Below are 21,339 nucleotides of genomic sequence, written 5' to 3'. Positions count from 1 at the left end.
GAAGTTGTCCATTCTGGAACATCTGAGATGTCCTCTCTTTAGTAAACGTGATTTCCCCCCTGCTCTTATAGATGGAGTCATCATTTATGTCTCCGCTGTGTCCCTTGGTTCAGCTCTCGTTCCCTCTCCTTCAGACGGAACAAGGAAAAGTTTCCCATGGTTCTTGCCTTTCATCCCATCAACCAACATATTATTCTCTGACATTTCAGTCACCACCAACATGATCCCTACACCAGTCAAATGTTCACATCCCACCCCTTTCCGTCTTCCACAGAGACCGCTCCCACTGCAAATCCTTGGTTCACTCATCCCTTCACACCCAAACCACCACCTCCCTAGGTACTTTCCCCATCGACTGCAGGGATGTAACTACTATCTATCACATTGGTGACCCTCGGACTATCCTTGATCAGACTTTGCTGGCTTCACCTTGCACTAAACATTATTCCCTTATTATGTATCCATGTATCTATCTATACGCTGTAAATGGCTCAATTATACTCGTGCATTGTCTTTCCACTGACTGGATAACACACAACAAAAGCTTTTCACAGTACCTCGATACACGTGACAATAAACTAAACTATAACTGTAACTATCCCTATTGCCTCTTCCCTCGCCCCCATCAAATGACCCCAGCAGTCCTTCCAGGTGAAGCAGAGGTGCATGTGTATTTCCTCTAACCTCAACTACTTCATCCAGTGTTCCTTTTGTGGTCTTGTGTATAACAATAAGACGAAGCGTAGACTTTGGCGATCTTTCCGGCAAACACTTGCACTTGGTTGTCCAAGGCCTTCTAGATTTCATGGTTGCTAACCATTTTGACTCTTCCCATTCTATACTAATCTTTCTGTCCAAGGCCTCCACCTTTACCAGAGTGAAGCCACATGCAAATTGGCCGAGCAGCACCTTGTATTCCTTTTGGGTAGACCTTACAACCCAATCGTATGAACATTGAACTCTCCAAATTTAGGTATCTACAAACACCCCTACCTCCATCGCCCAGCCCCCCCCCCCCCCCCTCGTCTCTCCCCTCTACCCCACCTGGACACCTATTTTGCCCCACCATACCCCTCCCACCCCAATTCCTTCCTCTAGCTTCACAATTCATCATTATTTTTCAAGTTTGATGGTGAAGTACTACAGCCTGACAGTTCTTTCACATTTCTCAATGTCTTACTACATGATGGAAATTTTACATAAAGCCAAATTTAGTTTAGTTTAAAGATACAGTGCGGAAACAGGCCCTTCAGCCACCGAGTCCACACCGACCAGTGGATCCCCACACCTACACACACTAGGAACAATTTACAATTTTACCAAGCCAATTAGCCTACAAACCTGTACATCTTTGGAGTATGGAAGGAAACTGGCGATCCCAGAGAAAACCCACGCAGGTGATGGAGGGATCATACAACTCTATACAGACAAGCATCCGAAGTCAGGATCGAACCTGGGTCTCTGGTGCTGTAAGGCAGCAACTCTACTGCTGCGCCACCGTGCTATCGCATTAATTTGATTACTGAATGCAATATGGTTTTTTGTTGCCAGCAGCACATTTCTGTATTATTTCTCACGGACATCTATTATTCTTGCTTGGCATCGAAGATTATTGCTTCCATTATGTTTTTTTGGAGGTGGCCAATGAGGCCAATGGTCTTTCCATGGAAGAGGCAGGCAGGTAGGCAGTTTGGGATGTGGTATTCTCCTTTTGCCACATACACAGATATTTAGCAGAACCTAAACTCAAGAAAGTGAAATTTTAGTTAAAACACTAGACAGATCTATACTGCCATTTCCCTGTTGTGTTCTCACCGCATATTATCTAGAGCATCCTGTAGAACCAACCCACATCCTGCTTCAGGTTCCTCTCATGGCAAAATCCATCAGGAATTATTCTAAGTGCTGATCAGAGGGTTCATTAAATCTTTAATAAACCATGTTGGTTAAAAGCTCTTGGCACAAACACTATGTATTGATCCTTTAAATTATAAGTAAATTCCCTGGTTTTAGAAGACTTTGAATGGAAATAAACGAGCATTTTCCTTCTTTGAGAAATAATTCCAATATGAAGCTTTAGCAATTTGAACAGATATTCTTGTCCCTCCATCTAATTTGATGGTTATATATTGACCCTTACCAGGAGCCCCACACTGCAAAATGTCATAAAAGAGCAGTTATTTCAGTTGATTAAGGCTGGACAAAACAGGCAATATTGTAATCAACCTTGCACAATATTTCTTTAATTAAAGACCCATCCAAATGAAATATGTAGCAAAATTAGAGGTGATTGCTGCTATTACTAACAAATGATAACTCAATGAAATTGCAAAGGTAGCTAATTGCAATATTGACAACTTCCATATTCTGCTCATGAACAATATGCAACAGCTTGTATTTAATTGGTAAAAACCAGAATTAACTCCAAAATAAATGATTATAAAAAACAGATATTGACCTTGGAATTGCAATTAACTCTTTCCAAGGCTGCAAAAATTGTGATCGGCTGCAGTCATTTCTTTTAACTGGCACCACTCGGCCTATTTCATTTGACACTAGGTAGATTCAGCTTCAGTGCTCATTTTCATGAAAGGCGGCATGTTTAATATTAAGAACAAAGTACAATGTTTATTTGTTCACAATGTATTTTAGACAAATATTCAAACCATAATTGAAGGCAGAGTATGTGTGTTTCCATTGAAGTGGACAGGCTGAGGGAGGGGGTGGGAAAGGAAGACATGTTTCCTTGCACAATACAGTGGATTTGTGCTGTGACTCTCTCATAGCACTTCAGTAGTTCTAGTAATTTGTCAGACCATAGATGTTTGAAACATTATGAAACTGCGTATGTACATTTGCACAGTAATAGAAAGGCATATGCATTTTAGTGTGAAGTTGATTGCTATCAGCAGTAGGTTCCACAGCAGCACAACCACATTGAGTGGCTACTACTTGTGTTCTCTTTGCTTTGCACTTAGTGGCAAGTTATATTTTTGTCTAAGTGTATAAACGATGCAGAATGTAGAAACGAGGAACTGCAGATGTTAATTTGCCAAGGAAAGACACACAGTGCTGGAGTAACTCAGCATGTCAGGCAGCATCCCTGGAGAACATGGATAGATGATGTTTTGGGTCGGGACCCTTCTTCAGACTGATTGCAGGGCTGGAGAAAAGAAAGCTGGGAAGAGTGGAGGGGCAGAATAAAACATGGCAGGTCGTAGGTGAACCTGGTCACAGGTCATTTTAATGAGCAGCATACATTCCCAATTTGTGGAATCAAATTGAACAGAGAGGAGCAGCACCTCATGTACGAACATTGAATTCTTCAACTTTAGGCAATCTCCCCACCCCCCCACCCCCCCCCACCTCCCAGCCGCCTCCTTCCCCTGGTTGACCTTGCAACTATCTCTTCCATCCCTCTCCACCAACATTCCTAAACAATCCGCACCTCATCAATCCTCTAGATCACATGTGTCAAACTCAAGGCCCGCAGGCTGAATCTGGCCCGCTACGTCATTTTATGTGGCCCGTGAGTGCTTAATTGTCATTGGTCGAATATCTTTTAAGTTACAGACATTTTAAACTTTAAAAGTTTCATTTCTAAACACATTTTTTAAAGTGCTGTGCGTCTGACGTCACGGCCTCTCCTCACTCGCACCAACAAGATGGACGCCGTTAGTGGAGCCGCCCGCCTGCCCGCAATCACCGCCTCCGCCCGCTCTCCACGCTTTCCCCGCTCCCTTCACTCTCCCACACCCGGGGGACACTCCCGAGCAGGAGGGAGATGGTCGGACTAATGGTCCGCTCATCCGTCCCTTCAACCCACGCCACGGCGTCCTCGAGTTCCCCCTCCCGCCCGGGCCCAGCACCGTTACCGCACACAGGCCGCAGCGCAGCGGGCAGCTTCTTCTTCTCCTTCAGCGGCCGCTTCCACCGATGGCGGCGTCGTCGATGAGGGCCGCTGCCACCGACGGCCCGTCGCGACTTCACAAAGATGGCGGCCGCTCTCCTCACGCTCCGCCATCTTGTGCGCGCCTCCCTCCCCTCCCGACGCTCCCAGATCCGCCGCCGCCCGCCTCGAGTAGCCCCACCTCCGCCGCCCGCCTCGAGTAGTCTGGAGCTCCCTCCTCCTCCCCGCACGCTCGGTAAGTGCCTTTCGCCGCCAACGGCTCCACGGAGGGGAGTTGACGTGGGGGCCGAGTGGGTGGAGGGAAGGAGGGGGGTGAGGGTGGGGGGAAAGGGGGTGGTGGGGAAAGGGGGGGGGAGTGAGAGTGGGTGAGGAGAGAGTAGGGGGAGAGTGGGACTGAGGAGGGGGGTGAAGGGGGGGAGAGGAGTGGGAGAGAGTGGGGCTGGGGGAGGAGAGAGTGGTGGAAAGGGGGGGTGGGGGAGAGAATGAGGGGGTGGGGGGAGGAGAGAGTGGGGGAAAGGGGGATGGTGGGGAAAGGGGTGGGGAGAGTGGGAGGGAGAGTGGGACTGGGGAGGAGGGCAGAGTGCGGGTGGGGAGGAGGAGGAGTGGGGGAAGGGGACTGCAGGGGAGGGGTGGTGGCGGGGGGTTGAGAGAGTGGAGGAGGGGGAAGGGGGACAGTGGGGGTCAGGGAAGTGGGGGGAGGGAGGAAAAGGTGGGTGAGGGGGAAGGGGACAGTGAGAGTGAAAGGAGGGTGAGGGTGGGGGGAGGAGAGAGGAAGTGTGGGGGAAGGGGTGTGGTGGTTGGGGAAGATAGTAGGGGGAAGGGGGAGAGTGGGGGGGAGGGGGACGGTGAGAATGCAGGTGGGGCGGGTGGGTGGAGGAGAGGGTAGGGGTGGGAGAGGGGTGAGGGGAGGAGAGAGTGGGGGAGGCGGGGGTGGGTGAGGAGGGGTGGAGGAGAGTGAGAGTGGGAGTGGGGCTGGGGGAGGAGAGAATGTGGGGGGGGGGGAAGGAGAGAGTGGGGGAAAAGGGGGGCCAGTTACAACCGGCCCTTTGAGGGCAACCATAATGCTGATGTGGCCCGGGGTGAAAATGAGTTTGACACCCCTGCTCTAGATTCAAAATTCGCAACTCTAGTCCTTTTGCATCACATCTTGTGTTTGTTTGGCCTTTGACCAACCATTTGCATATCAAAAACTCCACTCGGCTGTATTCACCTATGATCTACCATACTTTGTCCTGCTCTTCCACTCTTCTATCTTTCCTTCCCCCACCCCTGCAATCACCGAAGAAGCGTCCCAACCTGAAATGTCACCTATCCATGTTCTCCAGAGATGCTGCCTGACCTGCTGAGTTACTCCAGCATTTTGTGTCTTCCCTGTATAAACAAGGAAAATTTGTAATCCTGATTTTTGATGAGTTTTAATCAATTGCTCACTTTACTACAACTTGTGTTATTGAGGAAGCTTACATTCTGGATTCTGAGATGTTTTAAATTTATAGTTCTTTGAGTTTTGGGCTTTACGTTTGTTTAAACTGAGAACTCATTCATAATCATGGGTGGAGAGGAAGGAATGAAATTCCTACTAATGCAAAGCAAACCAACTTGAATGAGTGTATCATCAATCACAGAGTGAGAGATGTTATTGCTCTTTGTAATATAATTTCTTAACAACGCAACAGACAAATAAACGGCAAGATAAAAAAAGGTCAACTTCAGTGTAGTTCACCAGATTTTTGGCAAAAGAGTATAAGCCACATTTTGTGACTCAAATTGACTCATTGCCGTGCTCACTCTGAAGAGATTCTTGTGCAGAGAACAGCTTCATAGTTTGAAAAGCCAAAGGCTGCTTGAATTCCAAATTGGTGTTGCACTTATGTTACCTACTGCTTTATTGACTTTTTGTAAACTTGAAAGAAAGCCAATGGAATGTTGGCTTTCGTAACAAGAGGAGTTGAGTATAGGAGCAAAGAGGTCCTTCTACAGTTGTACCGGGCCCTGGTGAGACCGCACCTGGAGTACTGTGTGCAGTTTTGGTCTCCAAATTTGAGGAAGGATATTCTTGCTATTGAGGGCGTGCAGCGTAGGTTCACTAGGTTGATTCCCGGAATGGCGGGACTGCCGTATGTTGAAAGGCTGGAGCAATTAGGCTTGTATACACTGGAATTTAGAAGGATGAGGGGGGATCTTATTGAAACGTATAAGATAATTAGGGGATTGGACACATTAGAGGCAGGAAACATGTTCCCAATGTTGGGGGAGTCCAGAACAAGGGGCCACAGTTTAAGAATAAGGGTTAGGCCATTTAGAACGGAGATGAGGAAGAACTTTTTCAGTCAGAGAGTGGTGAAGGTGTGGAATTCTCCGCCTCAGAAGGCAGTGGAGGCCAGTTCGTTGGATGCTTTCAAGAGAGAGCTGGATAGGGCTCTTAAGGATAGCGGAGTGAGGGGGTATGGGGAGAAGGCAGGAACGGGGTACTGATTGAGAGTGATCAGCCATGATCGCATTGAATGGTGGTGCTGGCTCGAAGGGCTGAATGGCCTACTCCTGCACCTATTGTCTATTGTCTATTGTCTAAACTCATAGTACACCGCAATATATAATAAGATCATTGGCTTCCTAATAGGGCAAGGGGTCGCCTTTTGTAACATTGGTGAATTCTTTCATACAGCTCATGTTTTAGTGACCTTTCCAGGTTCAAGTATTGCAAAGAAATGTTTAAAAATATTTGAAGACCTCTTTAATGAGACTTTGTCTATTAATGTGCAACTGCCATTCCCAATTACTGGAATAAACTTAAGAATTTAGCATTCTCAAAATGCTGCTATTTGTTTCATTTTAACTGCTTTCTAGTTAGGTAGTCAGCTACTGAAGCTGAGAACCAATAATGTTTGCTGAAAGGTAATTGAAGCAATGTTGAAGCCTAAAGCATTTTATAAAGAAGTAACTGACACTTTCTAGGATCAAAATGCTTATATTACTGTCTATTTTTTCTCAGACAAATACTTATTTTGCTGTGTAGTTTGATATTTCTACCTCATAATGCTAATGGTGTTGTTGATTGTACAGTATTTGCAGTAAAAGCACTTTGGAATGTTTGATGCCAATCAACTTTCTATGTATGTTTTGTTCAGTTATGTGTGTCATCCTTTGTATCATTACAATTAAAAACAGATAAGGACAAATAAATTGTTGTCACAATCATGAGAGAAAATGCAAAATGTATTTGCGAACCAAGAAGAAATGGCAAACAAGAAGAGATGGACTATGCAGCAATACAGAGTGTCTGCAAACTACTGATAAGAGTATATCAGTACTCTTGTTCACTGTATATCAGTACTCTTGTTCACTGAGGCATTTTGCTTCATTGCTTGTGATGTAAAAAAAGTGTTAAGATGACTTGCTTGAAAAGAGGGTTTTCCTCACTGCTAAACTATAATACTATCCCATAAGCTCAGTTTTGATTATGTTTGAGAGGGTTGCTAAATTGATGGTCCTACATGACTAAAACCATTTATTCATAGCTGGGTTTTCTGCATCTAGTACTCACTTTGGTTTTGGCAAAAGAAAGTCTCTTGCTCATTCTGACCTCAAGAAGAAGAATACCCAAATTATTGTTGGGGAATAATGCCAAGTCCTGCAGTGATGGCTGTGGATATTTTGTTAGATGCATCCATTTAGATGATGTTCGCTCTTGTTCACTGAGGCTTTTTTTTTTTGCAGTGCTGTCTTTTCGATACTGAAGAAGCTGCCAGTTAATAATTTACATATTTGGGGAATGCCAGCAAGATTGCACTGCGTGGTCATAGTCTTTCAAATAGAGGACCATGATTAGTATATGTTTGTTGCAAGGTACTTATAATTTGTTCTTGCAGGTGGAAAGGTAGTGTTTGCAACCAGAGCGAAAATGTTAGTTATGTTATTGGAACAAATAGGTTTGGTGTTTGAGGTCAGATCATAGACAACACCATGAGGAGGGAATAGAGGAAACCTAAGGAAGGGGAAGGTCAGGGCTCCGGCTTCACAGCTCCTTTGACAAATATTGGGCCAGTTTTACTGACCAACCTTTAGCAATAGGCATTCTGGTGGCCTATTTGAAATATGTGAAGATGAAAAACGGTCACCTAATATCTGTTGAGGACACAATACAATGAAAGTATCAGATGAAAAGCTGCGATGCAAAGGTTAAAGCCTAGCTGGTTATTAACCTTGAGAGAGCTGAAAAGAAAATACCAGTTGGCTGCGTGCACCATCAATCATCGTAAACCTCAAATTTCAGCAAACTATCAATTCCTGCAGGTATTAGCAGTAATTTTACAAAATGTAATGTGTGTGTTTTTATAACAGGTAGTGCTTTAAGCTTTCTAGAGATCAGGAGCAGATTTTGAGGAACAGTGCATGAGAATACAATGCTTCTACATTACAGTGATCATTTCTGTTTTAAAAATATTATTTACGAAGATATGAAATTTATATTGAATCAGACTGGCTTCACATCACAGGAGCACTTTTGCTAATCCACATTGACTGAGAGATTTATGCCACATTTTTTTCTTTCTTTGCAGCAGCAGGAACAGGACCCAACCAACCTGTACATCTCAAATCTTCCCGTGTCCATGGATGAACAGGAACTGGAGAACATGTTGAAGCCTTTTGGCCACGTAATCTCAACAAGGATATTGAGAGATGCAAACGGAATAAGCCGAGGTGTGGGGTTTGCCAGGTGAGAAAGATTTGCCCTTCAACAAAAGTGGCAATGATAAATCAAATGGGGTGTAATTTTGATCAAATCCATTTGATGGAAATAAGGTAGAAAGCTACAATATTTAAAATTCACAAACCGCGTGAATTTGACCTATTGCCTCCATTTGTGGATTACTTGTGTGTATTCTGATTTTCGCTCCCTTAATCACCAACTACGGGTATTTGATTGTGAAGGGTGCTTAGATTAGCACCAAAGCAGTCCTTCTACAGAAAAAAAAACATGTAACAATTACAAATGAGGAAGGTGGTGACCCATTTAAAATCATCCATCCAAACAAAATTCAGTAACTGCCATTGTATGACCCAAATTATTCCCCATGTCATTTTAATATTTTCCTTACCCAGATCTATCTGTAATATTGTTTGTTTTGTGCTGTTCTGTGTAAAGGATTCCTTTATGTTGTTATGTGGTTGGAGGTCTGCTTGGATATATATTTAAAATGCAGCCATGGCCAATTTACATTCCTTTAATGTAGACACAAGAAACTGCAGATGCTGGAATCTTGACCAAAACACACATTGCTGGAGGAATTCAGTGGGTCAGGCAGCATCAGTGGGTGGAAATGGACAGATGTTTTAGAGTGGGGTTTTTATTTAGACATCAGTGTGAAGAATGGCCCCAAACCAAACGCCATATGTCCATTTCCCCACACAGAAGTTACCTGACCCACTGAGCTCCTCCAATATTTCGTGTTTTACCCAAATCCATTTAAGCCTGACAATCTTTTTGATTTCCTATGTGGCCCATGAGGAGTTGTAGAAAAGCAGAAAATAATTATACTTCTGGCATACATATTTTGCTTGATGAATCTGTTGGAATTCTTTGAGGAAGTTATAGCAGGATAGACAAAGAAGAGTCAGTACATTTTGTTTACCTGGATTTTTAGAAAGCCTTTGATAAGGTGCCACACATGAGGCAGTTACACAAGATGAAAGCCCATCGTGTCAGAGCGAAGATACTAGCATGGATAGAAGGTTACCTGAATGGCAGAAGGCAAGGAGTGGGAATAAAGGAGGGGTTTTCTGATTAACTCCTAGAGACTAGTGGCGTTCCGCAGGGGTCGGTGTTGGGGCTGTCACTCTTCATGCTGTATATCAATGATTTGGATGATGGAATTGAAGGCTTTGTGATCAAATTTGAGGAAGGACTTGGACAGGCTGGGAGCGTGGGTTGCAAAATGGCAGATGGAATACATTGCAACAAAATATGCGATCATGCACTTTGGTAGTAGAAATAAAGACAGACTATTTTCTAAATGGGGAGAGGATTCAGAAATCAGAGGCGCAAAGGGACTTGGAAGTGCTGGTGCAGGATTCCCAAAAGGTTCATTTGTAAGTTGAATCGGTAGTAGGGAAGACTAATGCAATGTTAACATTTATTTTAAGAGGACTAGAACATAAAAAACAGATACAATGCTTTATAATACTCTGGTCAGACCACGTTTGGAGTATTGTGAACAGTTTTAGGCCCTATATCTGAGGGGGGGATGTGCTGGTGTTTGAGTGGGTCCAGAGAAGGTTTATGAGAATGATTCTGGGGATGACTGGGTTAATGTATGATGAGCATTTAATGGCTCAGAGTCTGTTCTAGCTGGTGTTTAGAAGGATGAGGGGGGACCTTATTGAAATGTGCCGAATAGTGAAAAGACTGGTTAGAATGGATGTTGAGAGGATGTTTCCACTTAATGGGAGAATATAGGACTAGAGAGCACAGCCTCAGATTAAAAGGGCATACCTTTAGAAAGGAGATGTGGAGAAATTTCTTTAGTCAGAGAGTGGTGCATCTGTGGAATTCATTGTCATAGATGGCTATGGATGTCAAGTCAATTGGTATTTTTAAAGCCGAGATTGACAGATTCTTGATTAGTGAGGGTGTCAAAGGTTATGGGAAGGCAGGAGAATTGGGTTGAGATAGAAAGATAAATTAGCTATGATTGAATGGCGGAGCAGACTCGATCGACCGAATGGCCTAATTCTGCTCCTATGACTTATGAACATATTTTGTTCTTGATCAAGAACAGATGGTACATCCGGCAAAACATCCTGGATGAAATAATGACCTGACACAGTTGTTGCATCAGAAATCGCTGAACGTACTGAAACGCAGTCATCTGGGTTTCAGGACAAGTGGCTAAACTCCATTGGGAAGCATTGCTTAGACTGTATTTGGAGAGCTATGCTCATTTCTCGCTACCATTCTTCAGAAACATTAAATTTATGTCTTTGGTTGTAGACCCCAAATAAAATTAGTAATTTTGATAATTAAAGATTTTATTCATCATTAGTTTCCTTTAATCTATTAATTATATTTATATAGTCTACACTCAAACTTTTAATAATTTATAGTCCCAGGAAAAAAAAAGGATTTTGCAAGCTAGCCAGAATTCTGGGTAATTAATCTAGACCAATGAGTACAAATCATACCATGCCAGCTGGGTTATTCAGATTTTATTAATTAACAAAATTCAGAATTTAAAGAAAACATTGGTTTCAGAGGCAAAAAAACCTGCCGGACTGTTGCAACACACTCTAATTCCCTTCCGGGAAGGAAATACGAGGCCCCCTGTCAGTCTGATTACATGAAAGCTGAGATCCACCAATATGGTTGATTCTTAGTTGAATTTAGCATTTGCCATAAATGCTGATGTTGCCCATGGTGATGACTTTCTCAAAATGAATAAATTGAAGAAAAAAGGGCTTCATGAATCTTTGTGGCCCAATCTTGGTTTCATCTGTTTATTCAAAAATCCGGTTTCACTGTTCTTTTTGAGGAAGAGAGTTTCAGAGAAAAAAAAGGCCACGTTTGTGTCTTAAATGGGTATCTTTAAACAATGTGCTCTAAATTTTCCTGCAAGAGGAAATATCTTGTGTAAATCTACCCTGTCAATATTCTTCCCGATCTTGCTCTTCTGAACTCCAATAGATACAAGCCTTCCCTGTTGAACCTTTATTCATAAGACAACCCGACTTGAATGATTCTCTTTGACCAGAACTGATGAGGTTTTCAAGGCACAACCTATAAAATACTGATTGATCACTCACTACCTTCTCTGTTTTGACTGTGTAGTTTAACATATTACTGATTTTACTGATTGCTCTTCTGGATGGGTTGGAAAAGACTAGTATTGTGTCAACAAAGAATCTTTCATCCCTCTTAGCTTAATCCCCAGTTTATCAAAACTGATTTGAAACTCGCGTATTACCCATTTGTAATGCATGTGATTTTCATTTGTTTACTTTTATTTTCTGCTTTCTATTGAAATGCATTACTTCAATGTAGTTTGCCATTTCCATGCGTTTTTTTTACCAATCCTATAACCACTTCTGTCTGTCTACTTTTATCGTGTTTCTCTGAGTTTCTGTCACCAGGACAATGATGTAAGTTAAAAGTGATTAAAAGCTCCCAAAGCTGATGTCTGTGGCATCCTACTTATTACAGACCCTTTACCCTGACACTGCTCCTCTGTTCCCTGTCCTGGTTTTTCCTCACAGCACCAGGGTGGAGAAATTGGTCACCCAACTCTCTCCACCTGCCTCTCAAATCACAGGCTTACTTCGTCATTGCCTGATAATGAAGCTAAGCAATTTAAATTGCTCCATCGACATTAAAAAGCGTAAACTGGAACCAAAGGGGTAACAGAGTTGCAGTTTGAATTTTGCATTATCAATTTCACAATGCAGTGGATGTAACCATTCACTCTGCCAAATTTGTTATCTTTTCCATATCTATAGCATTTTAATTCTGACAATCTGACAGTTCGAAATGGGGTTGGAGAATGAGGGATAAAATGAATAAAAATTCAATTCACCTCTCATTCAATAATGATAGTATTGCTATGTCTCCGATGTTTGCAGCCCTAAAATTAAGTTTGGTGGCCTTTTGCAATTGTCTGAACATGCAAACATGGGATCCATTAGGTAAAATTCACCAACCTCATTTCCAGTAAGAGAAGATAGCTTCACAACAGCTTGTGGTTCTTATACCTTATTTTCCCAAAAAATATGAGGCTGAACAGGATAGTTGGACCTAATTTTCCCATATTCATTCAGGCCAACGCAAGATATTTTTTTACCTGACCCACATTCACTTCGAATTTCTATTAGTGCTCCAGGATATGAACCCTGTCTGTTTTCCTTTCAGCCTTAATAACAGTGAGACCCTGCTTGAACTTCAAGGAATCGTCCTGTATAGAATACAGTCTTGCATTATAATAATGCTCCCAAATAAGCGAACTAAAGTATTTTTGCATATTTCGTACCATTCCAGAATCATTGTGACAGGGTTTGGTTTGCATGATGAGATTTGCTTCATGTGTATTTTACCAAGAGGAATTTACAAATATATAACTTCTACTCACATGACATTGTTTTGCAAGAGAGGTTGGGCAGTGTAATGCACTGGCTATTCATATGAGAGAGACATAGTTTGTATGCATGTATATTTTAATTAAAAAATAGTTTTTCTGGGGAGCAAGAGAAATATTGACTCTTCCATTATAATAATAGAAGGTTTTAAGATAGAATTTCCATCATAAAGCAGTCATTTCTTCTCTCTTATCTTTCTCGAGCTAATCAACTTTGCCACTCATGATTTATTAATTGCTCTAATTATATTTTTAAGTGTCTGCTTACACTGAGAGAAAAACTAAATTAAATATTTTGCTTAAAAATAAAATATTTTCCTCCATTATAATTGCCTTTTTGGTGACAAAAAAATCTATACTTGATGGCTAAAATTTAAGCAGACACATAATGCAAGCAAAAAAGGAGGTGCATTTATATAGGGGATCTTTACATCCCTTTCAGGATTTTCACAACATTTCAAACGGTGAAGTACTTTTGCAAAATACTCTCTGTTGCAAATTTTGTAGAGTAGCAAACCATTTGCGTACACATCTATGGCCCACAAACAGAATATCTGAATTATGTTACTTCTTTAATAATGTTGAGTGAGGGATCTATATTAGCCAGGACATGAAAATTAATTGCTTGGGTGTGGTATCATTGGATATTGCACATCCAGCAGTACAAACTGACATTAGTTTAATATTTAATCTAAGCAGCATCACCTTCAGCAATACACCACTCGCCCAATAAATCTTGCATTTCACGGTTTTCAAACTCCAGTTACTGACGAACAAGTGAACATTCTTCCTGCTCATGGACACCCATGCCGGCCTTCTACCCTCTGGAATCCCTTTTATTTCCAACTGCCAGTGCAACATCAACTGTCTTGACTTCTCCACTCCCCTTACCCACTCCAACCTGACCCCCACTGAATGCACAGTTTTCCGCTCACTTGGTAACAATTCCAACTTTGTTATCAAACCCACCAACAAGGGAGATGCCGTGGTAGTCTGACAGACTGACCTGTACCATTCTGAAGCCAGACATCACCTTGTGGACACCGCCTCATTCCTATCACTTGACCATGATCCCACTGATACACACTAGGTCACCATCTTCCAGACCGTTACAGATTTCAGCATGTTTAGTGATCTCTGGTATTTATTCACAAAGTGCTGGAGTAACTCAGCAGGTCGGGCAGCATCTCAGGAGAGAAGGAATGGGTGACGTTTCGGGTCGAGACCCTTCTTCAGACTGGTGTTTAGTGATCTCTCCTCAATAGCCTCCAACCTTATAGTTCCCCAACTTTGTACTGCTCGATTCCATCTCATTCCCAAAATTCATAAACAACACTGTCCTGGCAGACCCAGACTCATTGATTTCATCAACTTTACCACAAACTTCCACAAATTACTTGGACCATCTCTGACACCTCTCTCCTGTTTTTTTAATCTCTGTCGCCATCACAAGGGTCAGACTATCGACTGACATCTACCATAAACCCACTGACTCCCACAGTTATCTTGACTATACCTCATCCCACCTTGCCTCTTGTAATGATGCTACCCTCTGCTCTCAATTTCTTCATCTTGGTCACATCTATTCCAAAAATGAGGCATTCCACTATTGGACATCCAAGATTTCCCCTTTCCTCACTAAAAGTGGTTGTTCCCACCCTCCCCGTTGCTGTGGATAGATCACTCACCCATGTCCCCTCTATGTCCTGCATTTATGCTCTCACTACCCCACCTCTGAACAAGGATAGAATTCCCTTGGTCCTTTCAACCCACCAGCCTCTGCATTCATCACTTCATTCTCCAACGTTTCCGCCACCTACAACATGATCCCCCCACTAGTCATATTTTTCCATCCACACCATTTTCCACTTTCCTTAGAGACCATTCCCTCCACAACTCCTTGGTTTACTCATCCCTTTCCTCCCAAACCACCTCCTCCCCGGGTATTTTTCACATGTCCCTGCACCTTGCTTCCTCACTTCCAACTCTTTTGTCACTCTTTTGTCTCTTTTTCATCTATTTCCCAAACTCCTCTTCACCTATATTTACCTATCACTTAATTGCCTTTGTCCTATCCCCGCCTCCTTTCCAGTTTTTTCCCCTCCATTTCAGTCAGTCTGAAGAAAGATCCCAACCCGAAATGTTACTTATCCATGTGCTCCAGAGATGCTGCCGAACCCGTTGAGCTACTCTAGCTTGTAGCTAGTGTGTTGCAAGCTACAACTTGTGTTCTTGTTAACTAATCCACTTCTAGTAGTGATCTGAAACCTAATATTATCCATGCCAATTTTTCTTTTAATTGATGACAGATCTGTGTGAGTTACACAATAAGAGACTGATCTGCTGCCAGCAGTTTACTGTCCCGCCTAAATTTGAAGGTTCTTCCCTAAGTGTATAAATAATTCACCTGACAGTGATAAAATCAAAAATGGAATTTCATAGTTGTAAGGAAAAGGTGGCATAGTGTATAGTAGTGAAATTGGTAAGTCTTAAAGTAAAGACTATGATGAAGCAGATGTCAGATTTACTCCTCCACAACCCACATAAATCTTGTGACCTGCTCTCAGCCTTTCTTCACATTCCTAAACTCCCTCCTTACAGTTCTTTCCTTCTATGGCAGTCTGACTCAACCAGAAAGTGATTTGGGTGTTCTAGCTGCGCACCAAGCTTTGGCAACATGCCCCTGTGGCTCTCTGCTTTGATAAAATCTCATTCCATCTAGTGCATTTTTGGAAGAAGCAGCACCCTAATAATTTTACTTATACCTTGGGAAAGATTACAACACAGCCTGGAGAAATATAGAAAACTACACAATACGTTGAAAACTTTTGCAAGTGCTTGTGCACTCCAGGACTCAATATTACAGCTTTTCCTGCCCGCATTTACTGCCTGTGTTCTTCTACCCTTGAACTTGCCTTCCCTGGATCCTAAAGGTAGATCTTCTGAGCTCGGCAGTCCAGCACCTAAGACCTGAGCAGTAACATGGCTTTGAAAATGTAATTGGAAGAATGAGGTAGAACTATACATCTGCACCTAGAATATCCCCTGGGGCCTTTAACAACAGCACAGCCTGTGCCCCAGATTTCCTGACTGTCAAATATATCATGATTTGTCAAAAAAATAATAAACTTGTATTCATTAAACCAAACATAATTAATTACAAAACAAAGAATTTTAGCCACACATAGCTAAAACAATCCCCATTCCAGTCCTCAACTCCCAGTCCTTAACCTGGGATAATTTAATTAATGATCTGAGAACAGCTTCTGCTTCTCTGTTGGACTCCAGGAAATTGCCAACAAAGAACACATTTGAAACTTCCGCATTCATCATCATTTACACTGAGCACCTACAAAGACGAGCAAAATCTGCTCATCTCCCATTCAGATTAATGTGATTATTTTGTGTGATTGAAATTTTATGATAAATCTAGAATCTACTTCAAAGGATTTCTATGATATTTTGCACACAACAGAATCAGTGTAGGATTCCCCCCCCCCCTGCTGTCTGTACACCAGGCAGTTGAATAAATGTCAACTTGCCAGTTATGTAATGGCAGAGTCCCATAGGATTTTAAGTACCACAAAGGAACAAAAGGCCCAGTTGTGACAACTGAGCACTACATGAATGGAAAACTGCAAACAATGTTCCATTCTTTCTGCTGTGGTCCTCAGTTGGAGCTGATATGTTTTCATTCAACTTGGAGCCAAGCGTGTGCCACATTACTGATGAGATCTGCTGGAATTTTTAGTAGAAAATTATAGTATTCATCTTTCAGCTGCAATTGGCAGAGTACAGTTAAACTCTCAAATCTCTTGCTCGAAAGACTTACATGTGATCTTTTTTTAATGTAAGTCTTACATTGATTTGATTTCAGCATGCAATACTTGCAATAACATAATGGGTTCATGAGGCACATCATAATCTAGGAATTTATGTACATTTTTACTCTTCGCAGTTCCAACTCTTCCTTCACCTTTTTTTCCAGAAGAGTTTGACTTGCTCTGCAGCACAAAAGATTTCTAGGAACTTCAAGCTCCTCATTGGTAGACCACATCCAGTACAATTAGCTAACAACATTTCCTCCTCGATAATTCTGACCACAGGAACATCTCAAGGCTGTGTACTAAGTCCTCTGCTCTACTCTCTTTAAACTCATGACTGTGTAGCCAGACACATCTCCAACACCATCTCTAGATTTGCAGACAATGTCACCATTGTTGGATGAATAACAGATAACGATGAGTCAGAGTACAGGAGGAAGATTGATACTTTGATTGAATGGTGCAAGAACACCAATCTTGTGTTCAATGTTTGCAACACCAAAGAGCTGGTGTTTGACTTCAGGAAGGCGAGCTAGGGCTCCATGAACTTGTCTTCATCAACAAGATCGTGGTGGAAAGGCACGACAGTTTCAAGTTCAAGTTCAACATCTCAAAAGATCTGTCCTGAGGTTTGCACAATGGTGCAATCACAGAAAGCTCATCAATACCTCTACTTCCTGAGAAGATTGAGGAGATTTGGTATGTCAGTGAATACTCTATCCAACTTCTACAGGTGTACGGTAGAGAGCATGCTGACAGGTTGCATAACTGTCTGGTTCAGTAACTCAAACAACGAGGAATAAAGGATGCTGCAAAAAATCATAGACATTGCCCAGTCCATCACAGGTACTGATCTCCTCACCAGGGGATCTACAGGAGGTGATACCTCAAAAAGGCAGCTAATATCAGATACCTATACTCCCTGGTCACATTCTCATCTCACTCCTACCATTGGGAAGAAGGTATAGGAACTTGAAAACCATGACGTCCAGTACAAGAACAGCTTCTTCCAGCAACCATCAGCATCCTTTCCTATCCTTTCAGCTTTTACTTTGATCTATCTATCCCAGGGGTGTCAAACTACCGGCCCGCGGCCTGCATCCGGCCCGCGACGCGGTCCAATCTGGCCCACGGGGTGATTTGGGAAAAAAAAAACCTCCCCACTCCCCAGCTCCCGGGGGTGAGTGGAAACTCCGCCCATATCTGGCCATGCGGTGACGTGAGCGGGAAAGGGCCAGTGCTGGGGAAGGTGGGGAGTCTCAGCGTTGTTGTGGACACCAGGAAGTGCCTGGGCTGCTGTCACAGAGACCGCCATCATGTACCTGAGACCCAGGTGAGTGCATGGACAGAGGCTGGTGGGAAGTCGCCGCACTGTGATTGGGGCTGCAGTCAGCGGTCCAAAATATGAGCTGCTCTCCAGGGTGAGAGCTCTGGGTTTGGGTTAAGGTTAGGTGGGATGTGAAGACGTGCTGGTAGTTATGTGGGAATCGTCAAGTCAAGTCAATTTTATTTGTATAGCACATTGAAAAACAACCCACGTTGACCAAAGTGCTGTACATCAGTTCAGGTACTAAGAATGAACATACAATGGCACACAAACATAACAGCACATACGTAAACAGTTCACAGTGCCCCCTCAGAGGGCCTCAAACGCTAGGGAGTAGAAATAGGTTTTGAGCCTGGACTTAAAGGAGTCGAAGGAGGGGGCAATTCTGATGGGGAGAGGAATGCTGTTCTACGGGCTAGGAGCTGCAACCGCAAAAGCGCGGTCACCCCTCAGCTTAAGCCTAGACCGCGGGATAGTGAGTAGCCCCAAGTCAGCCGACCTGAGGGACCTGGAGATAGAGTGGTAGGTTGGAGGATTTTTGATATGGGGGGGCAAGCCCATTTAGGGCTTTGTATGTGAATAGGAGGAGCTGGAAGTTGATTCTGTACTGTACTGGGAGCCAGTGGAGAGAGGCCAGAATCGGGGTGATGTGGTCCCTTTTATGGGTACCCATCAGGAGTCTCGCTGCGGCGTTTTGGACCAATTGCAGGCGGAACAGGGATGATTGGCTGATCCCAGTGTATAGGGAGTTGCAGTAGTCTAGGCGGGAGGAAATGAATGTGTGGATGATTTTTTCAATGTCGTCAAATTGGAGGAATGGTTTGATTTTAGCTATGGCACGAAGCTGGAAGAAGCTGGCTTTTACCGCAGCGTTGACTTGCTTGTCAAACTTTAATGCAGAGTCAAATATCACGCCATGGTTTTTGACATGCGGTTTGACTTGAGGATAGGCTTCCAAGGCTGATTGTTATCATTTTGATGGAGTCAGGGGGGGCCGAATAGGATGACCTCCTATATAGGGAAGAGAAGGGAGAAGGTGGTGGTAAAGGAAGGGGAGGGGGAGCAGATGAAGGAAGGAAGGGTTTTTAGGGATGAGGAAGAGAGGGTGTCAAGGGAGGGGAGTGGGGGAGTTGGTGGTAAAGAAAGGAAGTAGGGAGGGAGGGGGTGAGGAAGGAGCAGATAAGAGAAGGAATGATGTTTAGGGATGAGGGAAGGAAGGGGATTTAGGGACGAGATAAGGAAAGAGAGAGGATGAAGTAAGGGAGGGGAGTGGTTTGAAGGAAGGAAGTGGGGATGAGAGAAGAGATAGGCTGATGAAAGGGAGAGGGCAGGTAAGGGAGAAGGTGAGGGTGGAGAAGGACATGAGAGGTGAGGGGAGAGGATGTGAGAGGAAGGAAGAAAGACATAAGGAGAAGGATGGGGAGCGGGGCCTTCGGGTGAGATGATGGACAGACCATCTTTCACCATGCCTGGTAGCTGCTGTTTGGCTGTTCACCACCCAGCCAGCCCATTGTGGGCAAAACATAAACACTGTAGGAAGACTTTAAGACAGGGGAACAGAATTCGGCCATTTAGCCCATCAACTTTGCCATTCAACCATGGCTGATCTATTGTCTTTCTCAATCACATTCTATTGTCTTCTTTCTCCCTGTAACCTAATCAAGACCTATCAATCTCTGCCTCAAAAATACCCAATGCCTTGGCCTCCACCGCTGTCTGTGGCAATGAATTCCACAGATGCACCACGCATTCCTCCTCATCTCCATTTTGAATGTTTGACCTTTTATTCTGATGCTGTGACCTCTGGTCCAAGACTCTCCTATTACTGGAAACATTATGTCCACATCCACTCTATCTAGGGCCTAGGTACCAATCATAAAAGAATGCTTGCCAGGCAATCTTCTTCATAAGAAACAAAATTCGTAAAGTGAAACACTTTGTAGTTATAGCAGAGACAGAGACACATGAGAGCAGGTTGAAAAAACGAAAGCTGTGGAAGCACGCGAGCGTGCGTTCGTGTGTGCACAACTGATCCGGCCCGCACAAAGTCGCCTTTTGCCCGTGACATAAAATGAGTTTGGCACCCCTGATCTATCCCAAATGTTTTAATATTGCAATAATCTAATGTTAATTCTTCAATTTACTCATAAAACAACCCTCCTGGATCCACATTTGTTTCATTCCCATGTGGCTGACAGATCCCAAATCACAGCTGTCTGGTTATAAACATGTCAATTAGGAGCAGGAATAAGCCGTCCAGCCCCTCAATCCTGCTTTGCCATTTAATGATATTGTGGCTGACCTGATTGTAACCTGGTACTTGCAGTCTTCACTCTTCTCCTTGGAGTTTGTTCTCTGTACTATTCAGTTAGGGCTTTTATGTCACTGCTACTGCAGAAGAGAGCCTACACACTTAATGTGCCTTTGTTCATGCAGGACAGCAATCTCTTCATGTGCAGCATCTCCACAGTCATCAGAGAGAGAGAGCTAATTATTCACATCCAAGATCTCTTTACTCCTGGCAAACAGCAAGCAAGGCAAAGATTGCATCCCTATGTCCTCTGAGAGGAATGATCTGCCCATGTATGGCATCTCACTACTCGGCGCAGAGAATATCAAACTGCTCCCTGGTTATTGCTGTTCTGTTAGACCTTCAAACTGCTGCCATGTGGCAGAGACTGGAGCTCTAGCTGGATCAGCGAGAAACACAGAAACAAAAGAGTATGTGTGTCCTCTGTATGTGACTCAGCAGCAGGGGACATCTGCACCAGAAGGTGCAGTATGACAGGACTGTTTCTGAGCCCTTGCAAAGATGTGCACATCACCTCCCAAGCAGAGGTTGTGGTCCCCTAGCTTGTGTGAGAGCTTAGAGATGGGTTGTTCCATGATTTTTGTCATCTGCATTCTGTAAAGCAGGCATTAAGGCTGTTAACCATTTCAGTGTGCATCCTCGTCAGAGTTCTTACCTGCGTGGCAGTAGGAATGCGCAGAATCCCCTCTCCTGTGGGACTCCACTAGATACCTTAGTAATGTACTGCACCCCAGTCCCCTGTGTATCTTCCTGATCCAAACCATTGCCAACATCTCAGTTCTCTTGCACATTCTTCATTGAGTCACAGAGTCAGCACTGAAACAGGCCCTTCAGCCCAATCCTTT

The 21,339-nt window shown here is 43.4% G+C and overlaps 1 protein-coding gene across 6 annotated transcripts in view; it reads left to right on the top strand.

Annotated features, from left to right (window-relative positions):
• Positions 1-21,339, top strand: part of LOC144605442 (RNA-binding motif, single-stranded-interacting protein 3) — a 1,037,045-nt gene that overhangs the window by 820,990 nt on the left and 194,716 nt on the right. For 5 of the 6 annotated variants that reach the window (XM_078420737.1, XM_078420711.1, XM_078420745.1 and 2 more), the window contains one exon: positions 8,470-8,627. In XM_078420737.1, the coding sequence (XP_078276863.1) occupies positions 8,470-8,627 (158 nt within the window). The remainder of the gene's footprint in view (positions 1-8,469; positions 8,628-21,339) is intronic. The other variant, XM_078420726.1, reaches the window with a different exon arrangement.

Source organism: Rhinoraja longicauda, chromosome 2 (assembly GCF_053455715.1).
Source record: "Rhinoraja longicauda isolate Sanriku21f chromosome 2, sRhiLon1.1, whole genome shotgun sequence".
Classification (NCBI taxonomy): Eukaryota; Metazoa; Chordata; class Chondrichthyes; order Rajiformes; family Arhynchobatidae; genus Rhinoraja; species Rhinoraja longicauda.
Note: the sequence above shows the minus strand (reverse complement) of the source record. Positions and strands in the feature narration are given on the sequence as shown.